This window comes from Panulirus ornatus, chromosome 2, assembly GCF_036320965.1.
Source record: "Panulirus ornatus isolate Po-2019 chromosome 2, ASM3632096v1, whole genome shotgun sequence".
NCBI lineage: Eukaryota > Metazoa > Arthropoda > Malacostraca > Decapoda > Palinuridae > Panulirus > Panulirus ornatus.
The window spans coordinates 93,416,033-93,440,860 of NC_092225.1; the positions used below are offsets into that span (position 1 = coordinate 93,416,033).

Consider the following 24,828-nt stretch of genomic DNA (forward strand, 5'->3'; position numbering starts at 1 on the left):
GCAAGGTTCCTGAAGTATTCTTCATCCATGTTTTGGGTCAGTGAATGAAGTATTGCAGGAAGTAGTCACCTGATTGTGCTTTCTGAGTGCCCAATGCACTTAGAAATCTCATGTGTAACCACATTTTCTTGCTTCCAGGCCAGTATTTGAGTTCTCTCCTCCTCAGAAAAGTATGCCCACTGTCTTGAAGCATGGGTGGAAGAAATATAGTGTCTAGAATTCTAGAGAAATTTCCAAAATGAAGTTGTAGCCAGGCAGAGTAAAGATAGAACATTCTTTCATGGAGAGAGACTGAGGCAGGTTGCTGTTGCTCACACCATTAGAAACAGTAGTTTCAGTGACCATTATATTTATTATACTTTGTCGCTGTCTCTTGCATTAGCAAGGTAGCGCAAGGAAACAGACTAGAGAATGGCCCAACCAACCCACATACACATGTATATACGTACACGTCCATACACGCACATATACATACCTATACATCTCAACGTATACATATGTATACACACACAGACATATACATATATACACATGTACATAATTCGTACTTGCTGCCCTTATTCATTCCCGTCGCCACCCCGCCACACATGAAATGACAATCCCCTCCCCCCGCATGTGTGCGAGGTAGTGCTAGGAAAAGACAACAAAGGCCACATTCATTCACACTCAAACTCTAGCTGTCATGTATAATGCACCGAAGCTACAGCTCCCTTTCCACATCCAGGCCCCACAAAACTTTCCATGGTTTACCCCAGATGCTTCACATGCCCTGGTTCAATCCATTGACAGCATGTCAACCCAGGTATACCACATCATTCCAATTCACTCTATTCCTTGCATGCCTTTCACCCTCCTGCATGTTGAGGCCCCGATCGCTCAAAATCTTTTTAACTCCATCTTTCCACCTCCAATTTGGGCTCCCACTTCTCCTTGTTCCCTCCACCTCTGACACATATATCCTCTTGGTCAATCTTTCCTCTATCATTCTCTCCATTTGACCAAACCATTTCAAAACACCCTCTTCTGCTCTCTCAACCACACTTTTTATTACCTTGCATCTCTCTTGTCCTTTCAATACTTACTTGATAAAACCACCTCACACCGCATATTGTCCTCAAGCAATCATATCCAGCACATCCACCCTCCTCCGCACAAATCTATCTATAGCCCATGCCTTGCAACCATATAACATTGTTGGAACCACTATTCCTTCAAACATACCCATTTTTGCTTTCCAAGATAATGTTCTCGACTTCCACTCATTTTTTAACGCTCCCAAAACTTTTGCCCCCTCCCCCATCCTATGACTCACTTCCGCTTCCATGGTTCTATCCACTGCTAAATCCACTCCCAGATATCTAAAACACTTCACTTCCTCCAGTTTTTCTCCATTCAAACTCACCTCCCAATTGACTTGTCCCTCAACCCTATTGTACCTCCTTGCTCTTATTCACATTTACTCTCAGCTTTCTTCTTTCACACACTTTACCAAACTCAGTCACCAGCTTCTGCAGTTTCTCACCCGAATCAGCCACCAGCACTGTGTCATCAGCGAACAACAACTGACTCACTTCCCAAGCTCTCTCATCCACTACAGACTGCATACATGCCCCTCTCTCTAAAACTCTTGCATTCACCTCTCTAACAACCCCATCCATAAACACATTAAATAACCATGGAGACATCATGCACCCCTTAGGCAAACCAACATTCACTGACAACCAATCACTTTCCTGTGTTCCTACTCGTACAAATGCCTTACATCCTCGATAAAAACTTTTCACTGCTTCTAACAACTTGCCTCCCACACCATATATTCTTAATACCTTCCACAGAGCATCTCTATCAACTCTATCATATGCCTTCTCCAGATCCATAAATACTACATACAAATCCATTTGCTTTTCTAAGTATTTCTCGCATACATTCCTTCAAAGCAAACACCTGATCCACACATCCTCTACCACTTCTGAAACCACACTGCTCTTCCCCAATCTGATGCTCTGTACATGCCTTCACCCTCTCAATCAATACCCTCTCATATAATTTCCTAGGTACACTCAACAACATGTGGTGTGAGGTGGTTTGATGGAGTAAGTGATGAAAGGGCAAGAGAGATGTGTGGTGATGAAAAGTGTGTGGTTGAGAGAGCAGAAGAGGGTGTTTCTAAATGGTTTGGTCACATGGAGAGAATGAGTGAGGAAAGATTGACAAAGAAGATATATGTGTCTGAGGTGGAGGAAACGAGAAGTGGGAGACCGAATTGGAGGTGGAAAGATGGAGTGAAAAAGATTTTTAGCGATTGGGGCCTGAACATGCAGGAGAGTGAAAGGCGTGCAAGGAATAGAGTGAATTGGAATGATGTGGTATACCGGAGTTGACGTGCTGTCAGTGGATTGAACCAGGGCATGTGAAGTATGTGGGGTAAACCATGGAAAGTTTTGTGGGCCCTGGATGTGGAAAGGAAGCTGTGGTTTCGGTGCATTATTCATGACAGCTAGAGACTGAGTGTGAACGAATGTGGCCTTTGTTGTCTTTTCCTAGCGCTACCTCGTGCGCATGCGGAGGGGAAGGGGTTGTCATTTCATCTGTGGCGGGGTGGCGACGGGAATGAATAAAGGCAGCAAATATGAATTATGTACATTTGTATATATATATGTCTGTGTATGTATATATATGTATACATTGAAATGTATTGGTATGTATATGTGCGTGTGGATGTGTATGTATATACATGTGTATGTAGGTGGGTTGGGCCATTTTTTTTTCTGTTTCCTTGCGTTACCTCGCTAACGCGGGAGACAGCGACAAAGTATAATAAATATAAATGAAGTATACATATGGATAGGGGAGAAAGAATACTTCCCACACATTCCTCATGTGTCATAGAAGGCGACTAAAGGGGACAGGAGCAGGGGCTAGAAACCCTCCCCTTCTTATATTTTTAACTTTCAAAAAGGGGAAACAGAAGGAGCCATGTGGGGAGTGCTCATCCTCCTTGAAGGCTCAGATTGGGGTGTCTAAATGTGTGTGGATGTAACCAAGATGAGAAAAAAGGAGAGATAGGTAGTATGTTTGAGGAAAGGAACCTGGATGTTTTGGCTGTGAGTGAAACGAAGCTCAAGGGTAAAGGGGAAGAGTGGTTTGGGAATGTTTTGGGAGTAAAGTCAGGGGTGGGTGAGAGGACAAGAGCAAGGGAAGGAATTATGTACATGTGTATATATGTATATGTCTGTGTATGTATATATATGTGTGTATGTTGAAATGTATAGGTATTTATATATGCATGTGTGGATGTGTATGTATATACATGTATATGTGAGTGGGTTGGGCCATTCTTTCGTCTGTTTCTTTGCGCCACCTCACTAACACAGGAGACAGCAACAAAGTATATTAAATAAATTATTTTTTTATTTTTTATTATACTTTGTTGCTGTCTCCTGCGTTTGCGAGGTAGCGCAAGGAAACAGACGAAAGAAATGGCCCAACCCCCCCCCCATACACACGTATATACATACGTCCACACATGCAAATATACATACCTACACAGCTTTCCATGGTTTACCCCAGACGCTTCACATGCCTTGATTCAATCCACTTACAGCACGTCAACCCCGGTATACCACATCGCTCCAATTCACTCTATTCCTTGCCATCCTTTCACCCTCCTGCATGTTCAGGCCCCGATCACACAAAATCTTTTTCACTCCATCTTTCCACCTCCAATTTGGTCTCCCTCTTCTCCTTGTTCCCTCCACCTCCGACACATATATCCTCTTGGTCAATCTTTCCTCACTCATCCTCTCCATGTGCCCAAACCACTTCAAAACACCCTCTTCTGCTCTCTCAACCACGCTCTTTTTATTTCCACACGTCTCTCTTACCCTTACGTTACTCACTCGATCAAACCACCTCACACCACACATTGTCCTCAAACATCTCATTTCCAGCACATCCATCCTCCTGCGCACAACTCTATCCATAGCCCACGCCTCGCAACCATACAACATTGTTGGAACCACTATTCCTTCAAACATACCCATTTTTGCTTTCCGAGATAGATGTATTATTTGTGTACCATTTCCCTGCTTAGCAAGGTAGTACTAGGAACAGATGAAGAGTGGCTTTATATCCACTCTAGCTGTCATGCATAATGTTCCAAAACCAGAGCTAACTACTCATGCACAACCAAGCCCCATAGTCCTTTGTTTGGTTTCTGTTGACTGCTGATTTGCCCCAATCCAACTCTAATCAAATCTTCAGATGACAATGGCTGTCGTTTAAGGGTTACACTATAGAAAATAGGTTCTCATTTCGTATTTCATGTTACCAGCAACATTATGATTCCCGGTAAATCCTAGACACACAGTTGCATGTGGGTACCTTTAGAAGAATCAGGGCGTGATAGAACATGAGATTAGTGTTTGTGATTTTCCTAAACAGTACGTCACATGGTTTGATAAAATGATTTTGTGATTTTCCAAAACTACACAACATGGGTAAGTAGAATTATTATATAGCTTGTTTAAGGTTATTATTTTTTTTTTCATAATTGTTTTTCTGCTTTAGCAAGATAGTATCAGGAACAGTGAAATGGTCATTTCATTTGCACATATCCAATATCTAGCTATTATAAAGTATGCACTGAAATTGGAGTCTGCCATCCACAGCCTAGCAGCCAAGCCTTCTCTGTGGTTTACCTTGACTGCTTTGTGTACCCTGGTTCAGCCTACTGAGAGCACATCACCTATCATACACTACATCAATTCAATTAATTTCTGCCACCAGTGACATTTGCTGTTGGTTGAGCAGATTATTCTAGATACTCAATCCATCCAATTCATTCTGTTCAGTGCAAGCATCTTGCCCACCAGAATGTTCAGGCCCTATTACTCCAAGTCTCCTTTACTCCATCCTTCGACCTTCTCCTTAGTCTCCTCTTGCCCCATGCTTCCTCTCTTACTGATGTACTGATTCTCTTAGGCAATTTTTTTTCACCCATCCTTCCCATGTGCCCATACCATTTCAGCATACCTTAGTTGGCCATCTCGATCTGTGAGTTATGTTGATCATGTAAGAAACGTGCAGAAGTAGTGTTAAGAAATTTAACAGAAGAGAACAATAGCCACATTATTAGATTACTGATTAAAAGACAGCTATTGATGATGGAGCAGTGGGTTGTAAACTCATAGAGATATTCAGTAAAATGGGGACATGGATTTGGAGTGAATGTAGAGGAATGCAGTGGATGGATATATACATAGGTAGGTAGCAGATATGACACTATGAAAGTAGATTACATTGATTTAATTGTTATCCACCATCAGTACTGCCCATTCATCAAGAGATCTTGATATAGAAGTACGTGTAGTGTGGTCGTCATGCAGATTTTGCCTCTCTGGTGGTAACATAAACTTAGTGTTGGTTGCATCTATTGTTTTGATGAAATGGACTAAAGCTGTTCATTGATCCATATGTACTTCAGTTTTCTTCATATTTGTTCCTTCAGCATTATGTTTTATCTCAATAAAGTAGAATGTCCTGGATTTTATTCTCCTTTTAAGACTTTAGATTATATTAATGTTTTAAAAAGAATAGAATTAGGAAATTGGAGAGAATATTTCATGCTTTTAGATCTTGTGTGAAATTCAAGGGGTAAGAAATGTTTTTTGAGAATTATGATCTGCAATTGTATTTAGATATCTCATGTTTATTATTTGAAATGTATTTATTTGCATCCGAAGAAGAGCTGCATGTGTGTGCATTTCTATATATAAGTAATTGAGATTGCAGGTAAGGAATATGAATCTCTTTAAAAAATAAGTTGCTAGGTATATGTATGGCTGTATAAGCCCATGTGTGAGCTGTGTTGTATGTTTGATGTCCTGTGTGTTTGATGTTGCAACTCGACCTACAGGCTGGGGAAGGTACGAGCCGGGGCACCCTGTATTTGTCATCACAGTCACCACCCCCTTGCTGGCCCCCCCCACCTCCCTCAGCAGCACCACGGGAGGAGAAGCGCCCATCTCATACATCTCCCTCACATTTTGAAGATGCACATGAGAGCGGCCCGTCACACAGTAAGCGTCGCTACCGAGCCAGCCCCCTCAGGTATGATGGAGGGGAAATCAAAATTAGAGGGCAATCAGAACTGAAGTACAAATATTTTTTTCTTATGATCTTACATATAACTTAAACTTACTTCAGGAACCTAGTGTATGAAGTTGCAGTCTGCTTCCTGTTATGCGTTTTGAAACTGTTCAGGGGAAACTAAATTACAATTAGATTAAGGAAGTACCTTAAGACCTCAATAAGGCTCGGATTTGGCAAAAACATGCATTGCTAATATCCCCATATTGTTCAGAAATACTCTCAACTCCTTTTTCACCAGTATTTTTTTTCATTGCATTGTTGTACAATTTTCAGCCATCTTTATCCAATTTATCTCTGGCTTAAGAAGTGAAATATTGTATGATGATGGCATTTATGGAGCTGTTAAATTCCTATCTCACCTTTTCAGTTGGGTTTTGACCTGCCGTATGCTAAGTAAAACAGGAGGAAGTTTGTCAGCTCTGTTTGCTATTGGATTTTAATTTGAAAATTTCATAATCATATGTAATACTGTTCTTATTGATACATGAATATTTGTAATTCATAGATATGCGCCCGTCAATTTCTGAAATGATAGTAAATGCTGGTGGCTAATTTCCTTTATTCTTAAGCATGATATGAATAGAATTGGACGTAGACTAGCATTAGCCATTGCCTTCCTTGGGTAAAACCCTCCATATAAGATAAGAATTATGACTTTAAAGAATGAATAAGGACTGACCAAGTGGATGCTTCCAGAAGTGTGCGTCCCAAACATCGAGACCACAGAGAGCACCGGGGCAATACTTCTCCACCTTACCCAAGTACAAGTAGTGGATGGAGTGTGACACCAGTGAACCACTCTCACCCCCACCCCCATCAACACCCACACCCTCATCCACTACCCATGTCCACATCCATCACACCTCCCCATCCCCCGGCTCTCTCCCCCCAGGTGAGTTTTCGTGTACCATTTGTGCAAGAGTCAGTGATGGTGTGCTGTCTGAACAACAGTTTTAATGAGCTATCTGAGCTAGCATTCTTCTGTATTGTTTGTAATTTAGTTTAGGATGTGTTCTTGCTAGAATTCTGGCAGGCCATGTTTTTGACAGTTTTCGTTTGCTAATCACAACAGCATTATAAAGATTTGTTTGCTTGTTGGGAGTGATCAAGTAAGTATTCAGGCTTAATAGATACATATTTACAGTAATCACTTAGTATATAAATATTACTAGGTTAAGTTTTGATGATCACCGTTATGAATAAACCCATAATAGTCTTATTTTCTGGTCAGTATTCCTTTTTAGCCTTACCACACCTCCTTCATGCAGTATGTGATCATTGCTTTGGCTATAAAAGTCAGTCACATTGTGTTGGAAGGATAAGACAGTGCCATTGGTTGTAGAGATCATTGATCACGTTTTGGATTGATTTTGTTAGTCATGCATATTTATTTATTCATTTTATTTTGCTTTGTCGCTGTCTCCCGCATTTGCAAGGTAGCGCAAGGAAACAGACGAAGGAAATGGCCCAACCCACCCCCATACACATGTATATACATACACGTCCCCACACGCAAATATACATACCCATACATCTCAATGTACACATATATATACACACACAGACATATACATATATACACATGCACACAATTTACACTGTCTGCCTTTATTCATTCCCATCGCCAACTCGTCACACATGGAATAACATCCCCCTTCCCCCTCATGTGTGCGAGGTAGCGCTAGGAAAAGACAACAAAGGCCCCATTCGTTCACACTCAGTCTCTAGCTGTCATGCAATAATGCCGGAAACCACAGCTCCCTTTCCACATCCAGGCCCCACACAACTTTCCATGGTTTACCCCAGAAGCTTCACATGCCCTGATTCAATCCATTGACAGCACGTCGACCCCGGTATACCACATCGATCCAATTCACTCTATTCCTTGCCCGCCTTTCACCCTGCTGCATGTTCAGGCCCCGATCACTCAAAATCTTTTTCACGCCATCTTTCCACCTCCAATTTGGTCTCCCACTTCTCCTCATTCCCTCCACCTCCGACACATATATCCTCTTTGTCAATCTTTCCTCACTCATTCTCTCCATGTGCCCAAACCATTTCAAAACACCCTTTTCTGCTCTCTCAACCACGCTCTTTTTATTTCCACACGTCTCTCTTACCCTTACATTACTTACTTGATCAAACCACCTCACACCACATATTGTCCTCAAACATCTCATTTCCAGCACATCCACCCTCCTGCGCACTACTCTATCCATAGCCCACGCCTCGCAATCATACAACATTGTTGGAACCACTATTCCTTCAAACATAGCCATTTTTGCTTTTGGAGATAATGTTCTCGACTTCCACACATTCTTCAAAGCTCCCAGGATTTTCGCCCCCTCCCCCACCCTGATTCACTTCCGCTTCCATGGTTCCATCCGCTGCCAGATCCACTCCCAGATATCTAAAACACTTTACTTCCTCCAGTTTTTCTCCATTTAAACTTACCTCCCAATTGACTTGACCCTCAACCCTACTTTACCTAATAACCTTGCTCTTATTCACATTTACTCTTAACTTTCTTCTTTCACACACTTTACTAAACTCAGTCACCAGCTTCTGTAGTTTCTCACATGAATCAGCCACCAGCGCTGTATCATCAACGAACAACAACTGACTCACTTCCCAAGCTCTCTCATCCCCAACAGACTGCATACTTGCCCCTCTTTCCAAAACTCTTGCATTCACCTCCATAACAACCCCATCCATAAACAAATAAAACAACTATGGAGACATCACACACCCCTGACGCAAACCTACATTCACTGAGAACCAATCACTTTCCTCTCTTCCTACACATACACATGCCTTACATCCTCGATAAAAACTTTTCACTGCTTCTAACAACTTGCCTCCCACACAATATACATGGCTATTATTATGTGATTACTTATTTGTGCAATAGAGGGAGGTAGAATTACTTACCAGAGGCTTCTTGTTTCTTAAACTTTCTTATGTTTCATACAGTTAAAGAGGAGAAGAAATTTGAAAGTAAAAGTATTTAGAGTTATGGAGGTTCTAAAAAATCTGCTTTTTAAAAAGTGGCAGGTTATAACTGTTAGGAAAGACATGAGGGGATAAAGAGCTCCAGAGCTTTGCAGTGTGGGAAAAGAAACAGATATCACAACTCACCCTTGGGTTACCAATAGCCACATAGTAATCAAGTGATGCAGTAGGCTGACAGGAATCACATGTTCTACCTAAGGGTGGGTATTCAGAGACAACTACCTGTCTGGAGCTGAAGTCAAAATATTATATCTAGAAGAGGGAAAGAGAACCAACATTGCACCACAAGGCAGTTGGGTTTTGTTTCAAGGTCAGACTGGGGAAGTTCATATTTGGATTGCTTTGGGCTCCACTCTGGCTTGCAACTATGTGGAATTAGAACCTCCCTAAATACAGACCTCTTATAATGGACAAGATCCATTCTTGCGAAATGTCCAGTAGGTGAAAAATCTGTTAAGAAGGGTCATTATAACATGGTGTCTATGGAGATGCATTTCTGAATGTCAGTTCTTAAACTAGTAAGTGCTATAGAATGGCTTCCATTGGCAAAAGTAATGGCTTTGCAGATGTTATTTTGGTGTTTGATAAATGAAACAAAGCAAAAACATTGTTAACACAAAGACATGAAACTAAATTTAATGAACATTAACTAGTTTATCTTAGCTTGCATTGTTATCAGTCATCACTGCCATACTCTGGCAGTGCACCAACACTTTCTGGCTTGCTGTCCATCATTTTCTAAGGCTTATTCTTTATTTAGGAAAAAATTTTGCAACTTAGTGTGTATTCTTTCAATGGTTGAGAAAGCTAATCCAGGTGAATGACCTACATATGCCTGACACTTGCTTGCCTCAATCTTGCATATCACTTGCATCTTTAAATGTATAGTAATTACTTTCCTGGGCACCTTGAATGCTTTGCCTGTAATTGCTTTTGCTGGCTGTTTCCCAGACATGATAAGTTTGAAAGGTTCCCTAAATACATAGTAGATAGTTAAAAAGATAGCGACTGAGACTGATGCGAATTATGGCTGGCAGTACACATCTAGCTTAGAGAATGTAAACAAAGATGGCAGCAGATATACCTTTTGGTTATTTTTCTTCTTCTTTTGATGGATTTGACCGATTTGGTGAAGAGAGACAATGTTTTGAAAGCCTTTCATAAGATGAAATGTGGCAGGGTGGCTGGAGTGGATGGTATTGTAGTTGAATTTCTTGAGAAAGGAGGTAACTGTGTAGAAATTTTAGTGTATGTAATTACTATTAATGTATTACAGGAGAGAATTTTACTTTTGTTTTACCCTGTCTCTTGACCTTATGTATGTGAACCATGGCTTTACTCCTTTATATGTATACCCATATACCCACACACACACACACACACACACACACACACACACCTAGCCTGTGGATCATGGTGATGGGCCCGAGGATTAGTTGAATGCATGTATTATGACACTTTGTAAAGGCAAGGCAGATGAAGATGAAGGTTTGAACTATGTGGTATAACTCTGATTAGTGTATCTGGTAACTTGTATGAGAGAGTAGTGATTGAGAGGGTGAAAGCTAGTGTATAACATCAGATTGGTGAGGAACATTATGGTCTCTGGAGTGGTAAAGGGTATGTGGATCATGTGTTTTCTGTAAATAATTTGTGTGAGAAATACTTAGATTTACAGAAGGCTTTGTTCGTGGCATTTTTTGAAATTGGAGAAAGTAAATGATGTGGTTGATAGAGATGCCTTGTAGAAGACCTTATGAATATATGGTGTGGGAGTTAAGCTATAGAAGCAACGAGAAGCTTTTGAAAAGAGCATAAGACATGTTTACAAGTAGATGGAAAGGAGAGTGAGTGGTTCCACATATAGGTTGGTCTGTAGCAGGGGTGTGTAATGTCACCAAGGCTATTTAGTTGCTTTTGCATGGGCTAGTGAGGGAGTTAGATACAAGGGTCGTGGAGAGGGGGCAAATTTGCGGTCTGTAAGGGGTGAGGGGGGGCCGGAAGTGAGTAGTTGTTTGCTGATGACACAAATGGTGGCAGATTTGAGTGAGAAATGGTAGAAGTTGATGTATGAGTAGGGGAGAGTGTGTGAAGGGAGGAAGTTGAGAGTAAATGTGAATAAAAGCAAGGTTATTAGGTTTAGCAGAGCAGAGGAACATGTTAACTGCAATATGAGTGTAAGTAGGAAAAAAGTTTGAAGAAGTAAAGCGTTTTAGATATCTAGGAGTGGACACGGCAGCAATTTGAACCATGTTGGGTGAGGGGCTGAAGGTTCTTAGAGCATTGAGGAATGTGTGGAAAGAGGTCATTATCTGGGAGGGCAAAATTTGGCATTTTTCAAGGTATGATAGTTCCAGCAATTTCTTATGGATGCAGTGCATGGGCAGTATAGATGAAGATGTGCAGAGCTGGGTGGATATGTTGGAAATGAGATATTTGAAGAGAGTATATGTTGTAAGATGGTTTAAGTAATGAAAGAAAGAGATGATAAGAGTGTGGTTGAAAGAACTAAAGAGGGTGTGCATTTGGACATAATGAGAGAAGGAGTGAGGAGATGTTGAGAAAGAGGATATATGTGTCTGAAATGAATGGCAAAGGGAGTAGGGGTAGACCCTACCTTATACCTCTGTAATTTGAACACTCACCTTTATCCCCTTTGCCTTTGTACAATGGCACTATTCGTGCATTCTGCCAATCCTCAGGCACTTCGCCATGAACCATACATATATTGAATATCCTCGCAAACCAGTCAACAACACAGTCACCCCCTTTTTTAATAAATTCCACAGCAATACCATCCAAACCTGCTGCCTTGCCAGCTTTCATCTTCCGCAAAGCTTTCACTACCTCTTCTCTGTTTACCAAATCATTCTCCCTGACCCTCTCACTTCACACACCACCTCAACCAAAACACCCTATATCTGCCACTCTATCATCAAACACATTCAACAAACCTGTAAATTACTCACTTCACCTCCCTCTCACTTCACTACTACTTGTTATTACCTCACCATTTGCCCCCTTCACCGATGTTCCCATTTGTTCTCTTGTCTTACGCACCTTATTTACCTCCTTCCAAAACATCTTTTTGTTTTCCATAAAATTTGTTGATACTCTATCACCCTGGGGATAGGGGAGAAAGAATACTTCCGACGCATTCCCCATGTGTCGTAGAAGGCAACTAAAGGATAAGGGAGCGGGGAGCTAGAAACCCTCCCCTCCTTGTATTTTAACTTTCTAATAGGGGAAACAGAAGGAGTCACGTGGGGAGTGCTCATCCTCCTCGAAGACTCAGATTGGGGTGTCCAAATGTGTGTGGATGTAACCACGATGAGAAAAAAGGAGAGATAGGTAGTATGTTTGAGGAAAAGGACCTGGATGTTTTGGCTCTTGAGTGCAACAAAGCTCAAGGGTAAAGGAGAAGAGTGGTTTGGAAATGTCTTGGGAGTAAAGTCAGAGGTTGGTGAGAGGACAAGAGCAAAGGAAGGAGTAGCACTACTCCTGAAACAGGAGTTGTGGGAGTATGTGATAGAGTGTAAGAAAGTAAACTCTAGATTGATATGGGTAAAACTGAAAGTGGATGGAGAGAGATGGGTGATTATTGTTGCCTATGCACCTGGTCATGAGAAGAAAGATCATGAGAAGCAAGTATTTTGGGAGCAGCTGAGTGAGTGTGTTAGCAGCTTTGATGGATGAGAGCGGGTTATAGTGATGGTTGATTTAAATGCAAAGGTGAGTAATGTGGCAGTTGACGGTATAATTGGTGTGCATAGGGTGTTCAGTGTTGTAAATGGAAATGGTGAAGAGCTTGTAGATTTGTGTGCTGAAAAAGGACTGGTGATTGGGAAAACCTGGTTTAAAAAGAGATATATACATAAGTATATGTATGTAAGTAGGAGAGATGGCCAGAGAGCATTATTGGATTACGTGTTAATTGATTGTCACTTGAAAGAGAGACTTTTGGATGTTAATGTGCTGAGAGGGGCAACTGGAGGGATGTCTGATCATTATCTTGTGGAGGTGAAGGTGGAGATTTGTAGAGGTTTTCAGAAAAGAAGAGAGAATGTTGGGGTGAAGAGAGTGGTGAGAGTAAGTGAGCTAGGAAAGGAGACTTGTGTGAGGAAGTACCAGGAGAGATTGAGTGCAGAATGGAAAAAGGTGAGAGCAAATGACGTAAGGGGAGTGGAGGAGGAATGGGATGTATTTAGGAAAGCAGCGATGGCTTGTTTAAAAGATGCTTGTGGCATGAGAAGTGTGGGAGGTGGACAGATTAGGAAGGGTAGTCAGTGGTGGGATGAAGAAGCAAGATTGTTAGTAAAAGGGAAGAGAGAGGCATTTGGATGATTTTTGCAGGGAAATAGTGCAAATGACTGGGAGATGTACAAGAGAAAGAGGCAAGAGGTCAAGAGAAAGGTGCAAGAGATGAAAAAGAGGGCAAATGAGAGTTGGGGTGAGAGATCATTATATATGTGGTTTCAGAAGTGGTAGAGGATGTGTGGATCAGGTGTTTGCTTTGAAGAATGTATGTGAGAAATACTTAGAAAAGCAAATGGATTTGTATGTAGCATTTATGGATCTGGAGAAGGCATATGATAGAGTTGATAGAGATGCTCTGTGGAAGGTATTAAGAATATATGGTGTGGGAGGAAAGTTGTTAGAAGCAGTGAAAAGTTTCTATCGAGGATGTAAGGCATGTGTATGTGTAGGAAGAGAGGAAAGTGATTGGTTCTCAGTGAATGTAGGTTTGCGGCAGGGGTGTGTGATGTCTCCATGGTTGTTTAATTTGTTTATGGATGGGGTTGTTAGGGAGGTAAATGCAAGAGTTTTGGAAAGAGGGGCAAGTATGAAGTCTGTTGGGGATGAGAGAGCTTGGGAAGTGAGTCAGTTGTTGTTTGCTGATGACACAGCGCTGGTGGCTGATTCATGTGAGAAACTGCAGAAGCTGGTGACTGAGTTTGGTAAAGTGTGTGGAAGAAGAAAGTTAAGAGTAAATGTGAATAAGAGCAAGGTTATTAGGTACAGTAGGGTTGAGGGTCAAGTCAATTGGGAGGTGAGTTTGAATGGAGAAAAACTGGAGGAAGTGAAGTGTTTTAGATATCTGGGAGTGGATCTGGCAACGGATGGAACCATGGAAGCGGAAGTGGATCATAGGGTGGGGGAGGGGGCGAAAATTCTGGGAGCCTTGAAGAATGTGTGGAAGTCGAGAACATTATCTCGGAAAGCAAAAATGGGTATGTTTGAAGGAATAGTGGTTCCAACAATGTTGTATGGTTGCGAGGCGTGGGCTATGGATAGAGTTGTGCGCAGGAGGATGGATGTGCTGGAAATGAGATGTTTGAGGACAATGTGTGGTGTGAGGTGGTTTGATCGAGTGAGTAACGTAAGGGTAAGAGAGATGTGTGGAAATAAAAAGAGCGTGGTTGAGAGAGCAGAAGAGGGTGTTTTGAAGTGGTTTGGGCACATGGAGAGGATGAGTGAGGAAAGATTGACCAAGAGGATATATGTGTCGGAGGTGGAGGGAACAGGGAGAAGAGGGAGACCAAATTGGAGGTGGAAAGATTGAGTGAAAAAGATTTTGTGTGATCGGGGCCTGAACATGCAGGAGGGTGAAAGGAGGGCAAGGAATAGAGTGAATTGGAGCGATGTGGTATACCGGGGCTGACGTGCTGTCAGTGGATTGAATCAAGGCATGTGAAGCGTCTGGGGTAAACCATGGAAAGCTGTGTAGGTATGTATATTTGCGTGTGTGGACGTATGTATATACATGTGTATGGGGGGGGTTGGGCCATTTCTTTCGTCTGTTTCCTTGCGCTACCTCGCAAACGCGGGAGACAGCGACAAAGTATAAAAAAAAAAAAATATATATATATATATATATATATATATATATATATATATATATATATATATATATATATATATATATAATGAGCCGGGGCATGTGAAGCGTCTGGGGTAAGCCATGGAAGGTTGTGTGGGGCCTGGATGTGGAAAGGGAGCTGTGGTTTCGATGCATTGTTGCATGACTGCTGGAGACTGAGAGTGAACGAGTGGGGCCCTTGGTGTCTTTTCCTACCTCTACCTCGCACACATTAGGGGGGGAGGGGGATGTTATTCCATGTGTGGCGGGGTGGCGATGGGAACGAGTAGGGGCAGACAGTGTGAATTGTGTACATGTGTATATGTGTATATGTCTGTGTGCGTATTTGTATGTGTACATTGAGATGTATAGGTGTGTATGTTTGCGTGTGTGGACGTGTGTGTGTGTGCATGTGTGTGTGGGCGGGTTGAGCCATTCTTTCGTCTGTTTCCTTGCGCTGCCTCGCTAGCGTGGGAGACAACGACAAAGCAAAATAAATGAATAATATATATATATATATATATATATATATATATGGGAGTGGATCTGTCAGCGGATGGAACCATGGAAGCGGAAGTGGATCATAGGGTGGGGGAGGGGGCGAAAATTTTGGGAGCCTTGAAAAATGTGTGGAAGTGGAAAACATTATCCCGGAAAGCAAAAATGGGTATGTTTGAAGGAATAGTGGTTCCAACAATGTTGTATGGTTGCGAGGCGTGGGCTATGGATAGAGTTGTTCGCAGGAGGATGGATGTGCTGGAAATGAGATGTTTGAGGACAATGTGTGGTGTGAGGTGGTTTGATCGAGTAAGTAACGTAAGGGTAAGAGAGATGTGTGGAAATAAAAAGAGCGTGGTTGAGAGAGCAGAAGAGGGTGTTTTGAAATGGTTTGGGCACATGGAGAGAATGAGTGAGGAAAGATTGACCAAGAGGATATATGTGTCGGAGGTGGAGGGAACGAGGAGAAGAGGGAGACCATATTGGAGGTGGAAAGATGGAGTGAAAAGGATTTTGTGTGATCGGGGCCTGAACATGCAGGAGGGTGAAAGTAGGGCAAGGAATAGAGTGAATTGGAGCGATGTGGTATACAGGGGTTGACGTGCTGTCAGTGGATTGAATCAAGGCATGTGAAGCGTCTGGGGTAAACCATGGAAAGCTGTGTAGGTATGTATATTTGCGTGTGTGGACGTGTGTATGTACATGTGTATGGGGGGGGTTGGGCCATTTCTTTCGTCTGTTTCCTTGCGCTACCTCGCAAACGCGGGAGACAGCGACAAAGTATAAAAAAAAAAAAAAAAAATATATATATGTGTGTGTATATGTATATATATATATATATATATATATATATATATATATATTATCCCTGGGGATAGGGGAGAAAGAATACTTCCCACGTATTCCCTGCGTGTCGTAAAAGGCGACTAAAAGGGAAGGGAGCGGGGGGCTGGAAATCTTCCCCTCATTTTTTTTTTTTTTTTTTTTTTTTTTTTTTTTTTTTTAAAAAGGAAGGAACAGAGAAGGGAGCTGGGTGAGGATGTTTCCTCAGAGGCCCAGTCCTCTGTTCTTAACGCTACCTCGCTGAGGCGGGAAATGGTGAATAGTATGAAAGAAAAGATATATATATATATATATATATATATATATATATTTATTTTTTTTTTTTTTTTTTTTTTTTTATACTTTGTCGCTGTCTCCTGCGTTTGCGAGGTAGCGTAAGGAAACAGACGAAAGAAATGGCCCAACCCCCCCCCATACACATGTACATACACACGTCCACACACGCAAATATACATACCTACACAGCTTTCCTTGGTTTACCCCGGACGCTTCACATGCCTTGATTCAATCCACTGACAGCACGTCAACCCCTGTATACCACATCGCTCCAATTCACTCTATTCCTTGCCCTCCTTTCACCCTCCTGCATGTTCAGGCCCCGATCACACAAAATCCTTTTCACTCCATCTTTCCACCTCCAATTTGGTCTCCCTCTTCTCCTCGTTCCCTCCACCTCCGACACATATATCCTCTTGGTCAATCTTTCCTCACTCATTCTCTCCATGTGCCCAAACCATTTCAAAACACCCTCTTCTGCTCTCTCAACCACACTCTTTTTATTTCCACACATCTCTCTTACCCTCACGTTACTTACTCGATCAAACCACCTCACACCACACATTGTCCTCAAACATCTCATTTCCAGCACATCCATCCTCCTGCGCACAACTCTATCCATAGCCCACGCCTCGCAACCATACAACATTGTTGGAACTACTATTCCTTCAAACATACCCATTTTTGCTTTCCGGGATAATGTTCTCGACTTCCACACATTTTTCAAGGCTCCCAAAATTTTCGCCCCCTCCCCCACCCTATGATCCACTTCTGCTTCCATGGTTCCATCCGCTGACAGATCCACTCCCAGATATCTAAAACACTTCACTTCCTCCAGTTTTTCTCCATTCAAACTCACCTCCCAATTGACTTGACCCTCAACCCTACTGTACCTAATAACCTTGCTCTTATTCACATTTACTCTTAACTTTCTTCTTCCACACACTTTACCAAACTCCGTCACCAGCTTCTGCAGTTTCTCTCATGAATCCGCCACCAGCGCTGTATCATCAGCGAACAACAACTGACTCACTTCCCAAGCTCTCTCATCCCCAACAGACTTCATACTTGCCCCTCTTTCCAAGACTCTTGCATTTACCTCCCTAACAACCCCATCCATAAACAAATTAAACAACCATGGAGACATCACACACCCCTGCCGCAAACCTACATTCACTGAGAACCAATCACTTTCCTCTCTTCCTACACGTACACATGCCTTACATCCTCGATAAAAACTTTTCACTGCTTCTAACAACTTGCCTCCCACACCATATATTCTTAATACCTTCCACAGAGCATCTCTATCAACTCTATCATATGCCTTCTCCAGATCCATAAATGCTACATACAAATCCATTTGCTTTTCTAAGTATTTCTCACATACATTCTTCAAAGCAAACACCTGATCCACACATCCTCTACCACTTCTGAAACCACACTGCTCTTCCCCAGTCTGATGCTCTGTGCATGCCTTCACCCTCTCAATCAATACCCTCCCATATAATTTACCAGGAATACTCAACAAACTTATACCTCTGTATATATATATATATATATATATATATATATATATATATATATATATATATATATATATATATATATCTTCTTTCTTTTAAACTATTCGCCATTTCCCGCATTAGCGAGGTAGCGTTAAGAACAGAGGACTGGGCCTTTTTTGGAATATCCTCACCTGGCCCCACTCTGTTCCTTCTTTTGGAAAATTAAGAAAAAAATGAGAGGGGAGGATTTCCAGCCCCACGCTCCCTCCCCTTATAGTCACCTTCTACGACACGTAGGGAATACGTGGGAAGTATTCTTACTCCCCTGTCCCCAAGGATGGAAACATGGAAGCGGAAGTGGATCATAGGGTGGGGGAGGGGGCGAAAATTCTGGGAGCCTTGAAGAATGTGTGGAAGTCGAGAACATTATCTCTGAAAGCAAAAATGGGTATGTTTGAAGGAATAGTGGTTCCAACAATGTTGTATGGTTGCGAGGCGTGGACTATGGATAGAGTTGTGCGCAGGAGGATGGATGTGCTGGAAATGAGATGTTTGAGGACAATGTGTGGTGTGAGGTGGTTTGATCGAGTAAGTAACGTAAGGGTAAGAGAGATGTGTGGAAATAAAAAGAGCGTGGTTGAGAGAGCAGAAGAGGGTGTTTTGAAATGGTTTGGTCACATGGAGAGAATGAGTGAGGAAAGATTGACCAAGAGGATATATGTGTCGGAGGTGGAGGGAACGAGGAGAAGAGGGAGACCAAATTGGAGGTGGAAAGATGGAGTGAAAAAGATTTTGTGTGATCGGGGCCTGAACATGCAGGAGGGTGAAAGGAGGGCAAGGAATAGAGTGAATTGGAGCGATGTGGTATACCGGGGTTGACGTGCTGTCAGTGGATTGAATCAAGGCATGTGAAGCGTCTGGGGTAAACCATGGAAAGCTGTGTAGGTATGTATATTTGCGTGTGTGGACGTATGTATATACATGTGTATGGGGGTGGGTTGGGCCATTTCTTTCGTCTGTTTCCTTGCGCTACCTCGCAAACGCGGGAGACAGCGACAAAGCAAAAAAAAAAAAAATATATATATATATATATATATATATATATATATATATATATATATATAATCAGCTGGTGGCTGATTCATGTGAGAAACTGCATAAGCTGGCGACTGAGTTTGGTAAAGTGTGTTAAAGAAGAAAGTTAAGGGTAAATGTGAATAAGAGCAAGGTTATTAGGTACAGTAGGGTTGAGGGTCAAGTCAGTTGGGAGGTAAGTTTGAATGGAGAAAAACTGGAGGAAATAAAGTGTTTTAGATATCTGGGAGTGGATCTGGCAGCGGATGGAACCATGGAAGCAGAAGTGAATCATAGGGTGGGGAAGGGGGCGAAAATCCTGGGAGCCTTGAAGAATGTGTGGAAGTCGAGAACATTATCTCGGAAAGCAAAAATGGGTATGTTTGAAGGAATAGTGGTTCCAACAATGTTGTATGGTTGCGAGGCGTGGGCTATAGATAGAGTTGTGCGCAGGAGGGTGAATGTGCTGGAAATAAGATGTTTAAGGATGATGTGTGGTGTGAGGTGGTTTGATCAAGTAAGTAATGTAAGAAGGGTAAGAGAGATGTGTGGAAATAAGAAGAGCGTGGTTGAGAGAGCTGAAGAGGGTGTTTTGAAATGGTTTGGGCACATGGAGAGAATGAGTGAGGAAAGATTGACAAAGAGGATATATGTGTCAGAGGTGGAAGGAACGAGGAGAAGTGGGAGACCAAATTGGAGGTGGAAAGATGGAGTGAAAAAGATTTTGAGTGATCGGGGCCTGAACATGCAGGAGAGTGAAAGGCGGGCAAGGAATAGAGTGAATTGGATCGACGTGGTATACCAAGGTCGACATGCTGTCAATGGATTGAATCAGGGCATGTGAAGCATCTGGGGTAAACCGTGAAAAGTTGTGTGGGGCCTGGATGTGGAAAGGGAGCTGTGGTTTCGGGCATTATTGCATGACAGCTAGAGACTGAGTTTGAACGAATGTGGCCTTTGTTGTCTTTTCCTGGCGCTATCTCGCACACATGAGGGGGAAGGGGGATGTTATTCCAAGTGTGGCGAGGTGGCGATGGGAATGAATAAAGGCAGACAGTGTAAATTGTGTGCATGTGTATATATGTATGTGTCTGTGTGTGTATATATGTGTACATTGAGATGTATAGGTATGTATATTTGCGTGTGTGGACGTGTATGTATATACATGTGTATGTGGGTGGGTTAGGCCATTTCTTTTGTCTGTTTCCTTGCGCTACCTCGCAAACGCGGGAGACAGCGACAAAGCAAAATAAAAAATAGAATATTTATTTTATTTATATATTATACTTTGTTGCTGTCTCCTGTGTTAGCGAGGTAGCACAAGGAAACAGATGAAAGAATGACCCAACCCACCCACATACAAATGTATATACATACATGTCCACACACGCACACATACATACCTATACATTTCAACGTATTGATTGAGAGGGTGAAGGCATGTACAGAGCATCAGATTGGGGAAGAGCAGTGTGGTTTCAGAAGTGGTAGAGGATGTGTGGATCAGGTGTTTGCTTTGAAGAATGTATGTGAGAAATACTTAGAAAAGCAAATGGATTTGTATGTAGCATTTATGGATCTGGAGAAGGCATATGATAGAGTTGATAGAGATGCTCTGTGGAAGGTATTAAGAATATATGGTGTGGGAGGCAAGTTGTTAGAAGCAGTGAAAAGTTTTTATCGAGGATGTCAGGCATGTGTACGTGTAGGAAGAGAGGAAAGTGATTGGTTCTCAGTGAATGTAGGTTTGCGGCAGGGGTGTGTGATGTCTCCATGGTTGTTTAATTTGTTTATGGATGGGGTTGTTAGGGAGGTGAATGCAAGAGTTTTGGAAAGAGGGGCAAGTATGAAGTCTGTTGGGGATGAGTGAGCTTGGGAAGTGAGTCAGTTGTTGTTCGCTGATGATACAGCGCTGGTGGCTGATTCATGTGAGAAACTGCAGAAGCTGGTGACTGAGTTTGGTAAAGTGTGTGAAAGAAGAAAGTTAAGAGTAAATGTGAATAAGAGCAAGGTTATTAGGTACAGTAGGGTTGAGGGTCAAGTCAATTGGGAGGTGAGTTTGAATGGAGAAAAACTGGAGGAAGTGAAGTGTTTTAGATATCTGGGAGTGGATCTGGCAGCGGATGGAAACATGGAAGCGCAAGTGGATCATAGGGTGGGGGAGGGGGCAAAAATTCTGGGAGCCTTGAAGAATGTGTGGAAGTCGAGAACATTATCTCTGAAAGCAAAACTGGGTATGTTTGAAGGAATAGTGGTTCCAACAATGTTGTATGGTTGCGAGGCGTGGACTATGGATAGAGTTGTGCGCAGGAGGATGGATGTGCTGGAAATGAGATGTTTGAGGACAATATGTGGTGTGAGGTGGTTTGATCGAGTAAGTAACGTAAGGGTAAGAGAGATGTGTGGAAATAGAAAGAGCATGGTTGAGAGAGCAGAAGAGGGTGTTTTGAAATGGTTTGGTCACATGGAGAGAATGAGTGAGGAAAGATTGACCAAGAGGATATATGTGTCAGAGGTGGAGGGAACGAGGAGAAGAGGGAGACCAAATTGGAGGTGGAAAGATGGAGTGAAAAAGATTTTGTGTGATCGGGGCCTGAACATGCAGGAGGGTGAAAGGAGGGCAAGGAATAGAGTGAATTGGAGCGATGTGGTATACCGGGGTTGACGTGCTGTCAGTGGATTGAATCAGGGCATGTGAAGCGTCTGGGGTAAACCATGGAAAGCTGTGTAGGTATGTATATTTGCGTGTGTGGACGTATGTATATACATGTGTATGGGGGTGGGTTGGGCCATTTCTTTCGTCTGTTTCCTTGCGCTACCTCGCAAACGCGGGAAACAGCGACAAAGCAAAAAAAAAAAAAAAAAAAACATATATATATATATATATATATATATATATATATATATATATATATATATATATATATATATATATACATACATACAAAGACATATACATATATACACATGTACATAAGTCATACTTGCTGCTCTTATTCATTCCTGTCGCCATCCTGCCACACATGAAATGACAACCCCCCTCCCCCCGCACACACGCGAGGTAGCACTAGGAAAAGACAACAAAGGCCACATTCTTTCACAGTCAGTCTCTAGCTGTCATGTATAATGCAACAAAATCACAGCTCCCTTTCCTCATCCAGGCCCCACAAAACTTAACATTTTTACCCCAGACGCTTCACATGCCCAGGTTCAATCCATTGATAGCACGTCGACCTTGGTATACCACATCGTTCCAATTCACTTTATTCCTTGCACACCTGTCACCCTCCTGTATGCTCAGTTCCCGATTGCTCAAAGTACGTAACTGCTGTTTCCTGTGTCAGCAAGGTAGCACAAGGAAACAGATGAATAATGGCCCAGCCACCCACATACACATAAATATACATAAACGCCTATACACATACATATACATTTCATTGTATGCATACATATATATATATATATACAGAGACATGTACAGATATTCACATGTACATATTCATATACTTGCTGCCTTCATCCAATCCCATTGCCACCCTGCCACACATGAAATAGCATCCCCCCCTTTCCCCCTCCTCCATTGAGGTAGCACTAGGAAAAGACAAAAAGGCCACAGTTCACACTCAGTCTCTAGCTGTCATGTGTAATGCACCGAAACCACTGATCCCTTTCCACATCCAGGCCCCACACACCTTTCCATGGTTTACACCAGATGCTTCACATGCCCTGGTTCAGTCCATTGACAGCACATTGACTTTGGTAAACCACATTGTTCTCATTCACCCTATTCTTTGCACACCTTTCACCCTCCTGTATGTTCAGGCCCTGATCGCTCAAAATCTTTTTCACTCCATCCTTCCACCTCCAATTTAGTCTCCTGCTTCTCCTCATTCCCTCCACCTCTGACATATATACCCTCTTTGTCTTTTGTCAATGTTTCCTTACTCATTCTTTCCATGTGTCCAAACCATTTCAACACACCCTCTTCTGCTCTCTCAACCGCACTCTTTTTATTATTCCACATCTCTCTTGCTCTTTCATTACTTACTCGATCAAACCACCTTACACCACATATTGTCCTCAAACTTCTCATTTCCAACACATCCACCCTCCTCCGCACAACCCTATCTATAGCCCATGCCTCATAAGCATATAACATTGTTGGAACCACTATTCCCTCAAACATACCCAGTTTTGCTTTCCGAGATATTGTTCTCACCTTCCACACATTCTTCATCACTCCTAGAACCTTCACCCCCTCTTCCACCGTGTGACTCACTTCCATGGGTCCATCCACTGCTAAGTCCGCTCCCAGATATCTAAAACACTTCACTTCACTTCCAGTTTTTCTCCATTCAAACTTACATCCCAGTTATCTTGTCCCTTAACCCTACTGAACCTAATAACCTTGCTTTTATTCTCATTTATTCTCAACTTCTCCTTTCACACTCTTTTCCAGACTCAGCCACTAACTTCTGCAGTTTCTCACTCAAATCACCCTCCAGAGCTGTATCATTGGCAAACAACAACTTACTCTTTTCCCAGGCCCTCTCATCCCTAGCAGACTGCATATTCACCCCTCTCTCCAAAACTTGCATTTATCTCCTTAACCACCCCATCCATAAACAAATTAAACAACCATGAGGACATCACACACCCCTGCTGCAGACCGACATTCACTGGGAACCAATCACTCTCCTCTCTTCCTACTCTTACACATGTCTGACATCCTTGGTAAAAGCTTTTCACTGCTTCTAGCAACTTACCTTCCATATCATATACTCTTAAAACCTTCCACAAAGCATCTTTATCAACCTTGTCATATTAACCCTGGGGATAGGGGAGAAAGAATACATCCCTTGTATTCCATGTGTGTTGAAGGCGACTAAAAGGGGAGGGAGCAAGGGCTGGAAATCCTCCCCTCCCGTTTTTAATTTTCCAAGTTAAGGAACAGAGAAGGGGACCAAGTGAGGATGTTTCCTCTAAGGCTCACTCCTCTGTTCATAATGCTTCCTCACTAACATGGGAAATGGCAAATATGTATGAAAAAAGATATCTTCCTTTATAATTTGAAGATGAATGTTACATTAAGTTTTGATTAGATTGTGGCCCATGTTTCAGGCAGGACCTTCTCAGCCACCTGATGAAGAGGAGGAGGAGGAGAATGATCATAGTGGTTACAACAGTGGAGATGAATATGAGCCATTTGGTTGGAACCTCACAGCTGAGCAGTGGGCAGAAGTAAGTCAATCATTACTCATTTTTTTTATTGTATAGTAGTCATTTCTTATGTATGATAAAACTGAAGAGAAAGAATCACCAAGAGAATGTTTACAGGTAAAGTAAATGGTTGGTGCTTAGAGCAGTAGGAAAGGTTTGGGAATGTCTGTGGGGCAAAGTCAGGGGATATTTTAAGGATGAGAGCTAAGGAGATGATGCTAAAGGAGAAGTTGTTGGATTGTATGAAAAAGTGTGAGGGAGTGAGCCCCAGTCCAATGTGGGTAAAAATTGAAGTGGATTACTAAATATTGGTGATTTTTAGCATTTATGCACCCGGAAATGAGAGGACCAATGCCGAGAGAGTCTTGGGAGGAGCAGAGTGAGTAT

The 24,828-nt window shown here is 42.2% G+C and overlaps 1 protein-coding gene across 3 annotated transcripts in view; it reads left to right on the plus strand.

The window, feature by feature from the left end:
- LOC139758416 (OTU domain-containing protein 5-A-like) overlaps positions 1–24,828 on the plus strand; it is a 95,561-nt gene that overhangs the window by 2,159 nt on the left and 68,574 nt on the right. Inside the window, exons 2-4 of one of the 3 annotated variants that reach the window (XM_071679810.1) lie at positions 5,918–6,111; positions 6,853–7,045; positions 24,343–24,462. In XM_071679810.1, the coding sequence (XP_071535911.1) occupies positions 5,918–6,111; positions 6,853–7,045; positions 24,343–24,462 (507 nt within the window). Of the gene's footprint in view, positions 1–5,917; positions 6,112–6,849; positions 7,046–24,342; positions 24,463–24,828 lie in introns of all 3 variants that reach the window. The other 2 variants (XM_071679801.1, XM_071679820.1) reach the window with 2 other exon arrangements.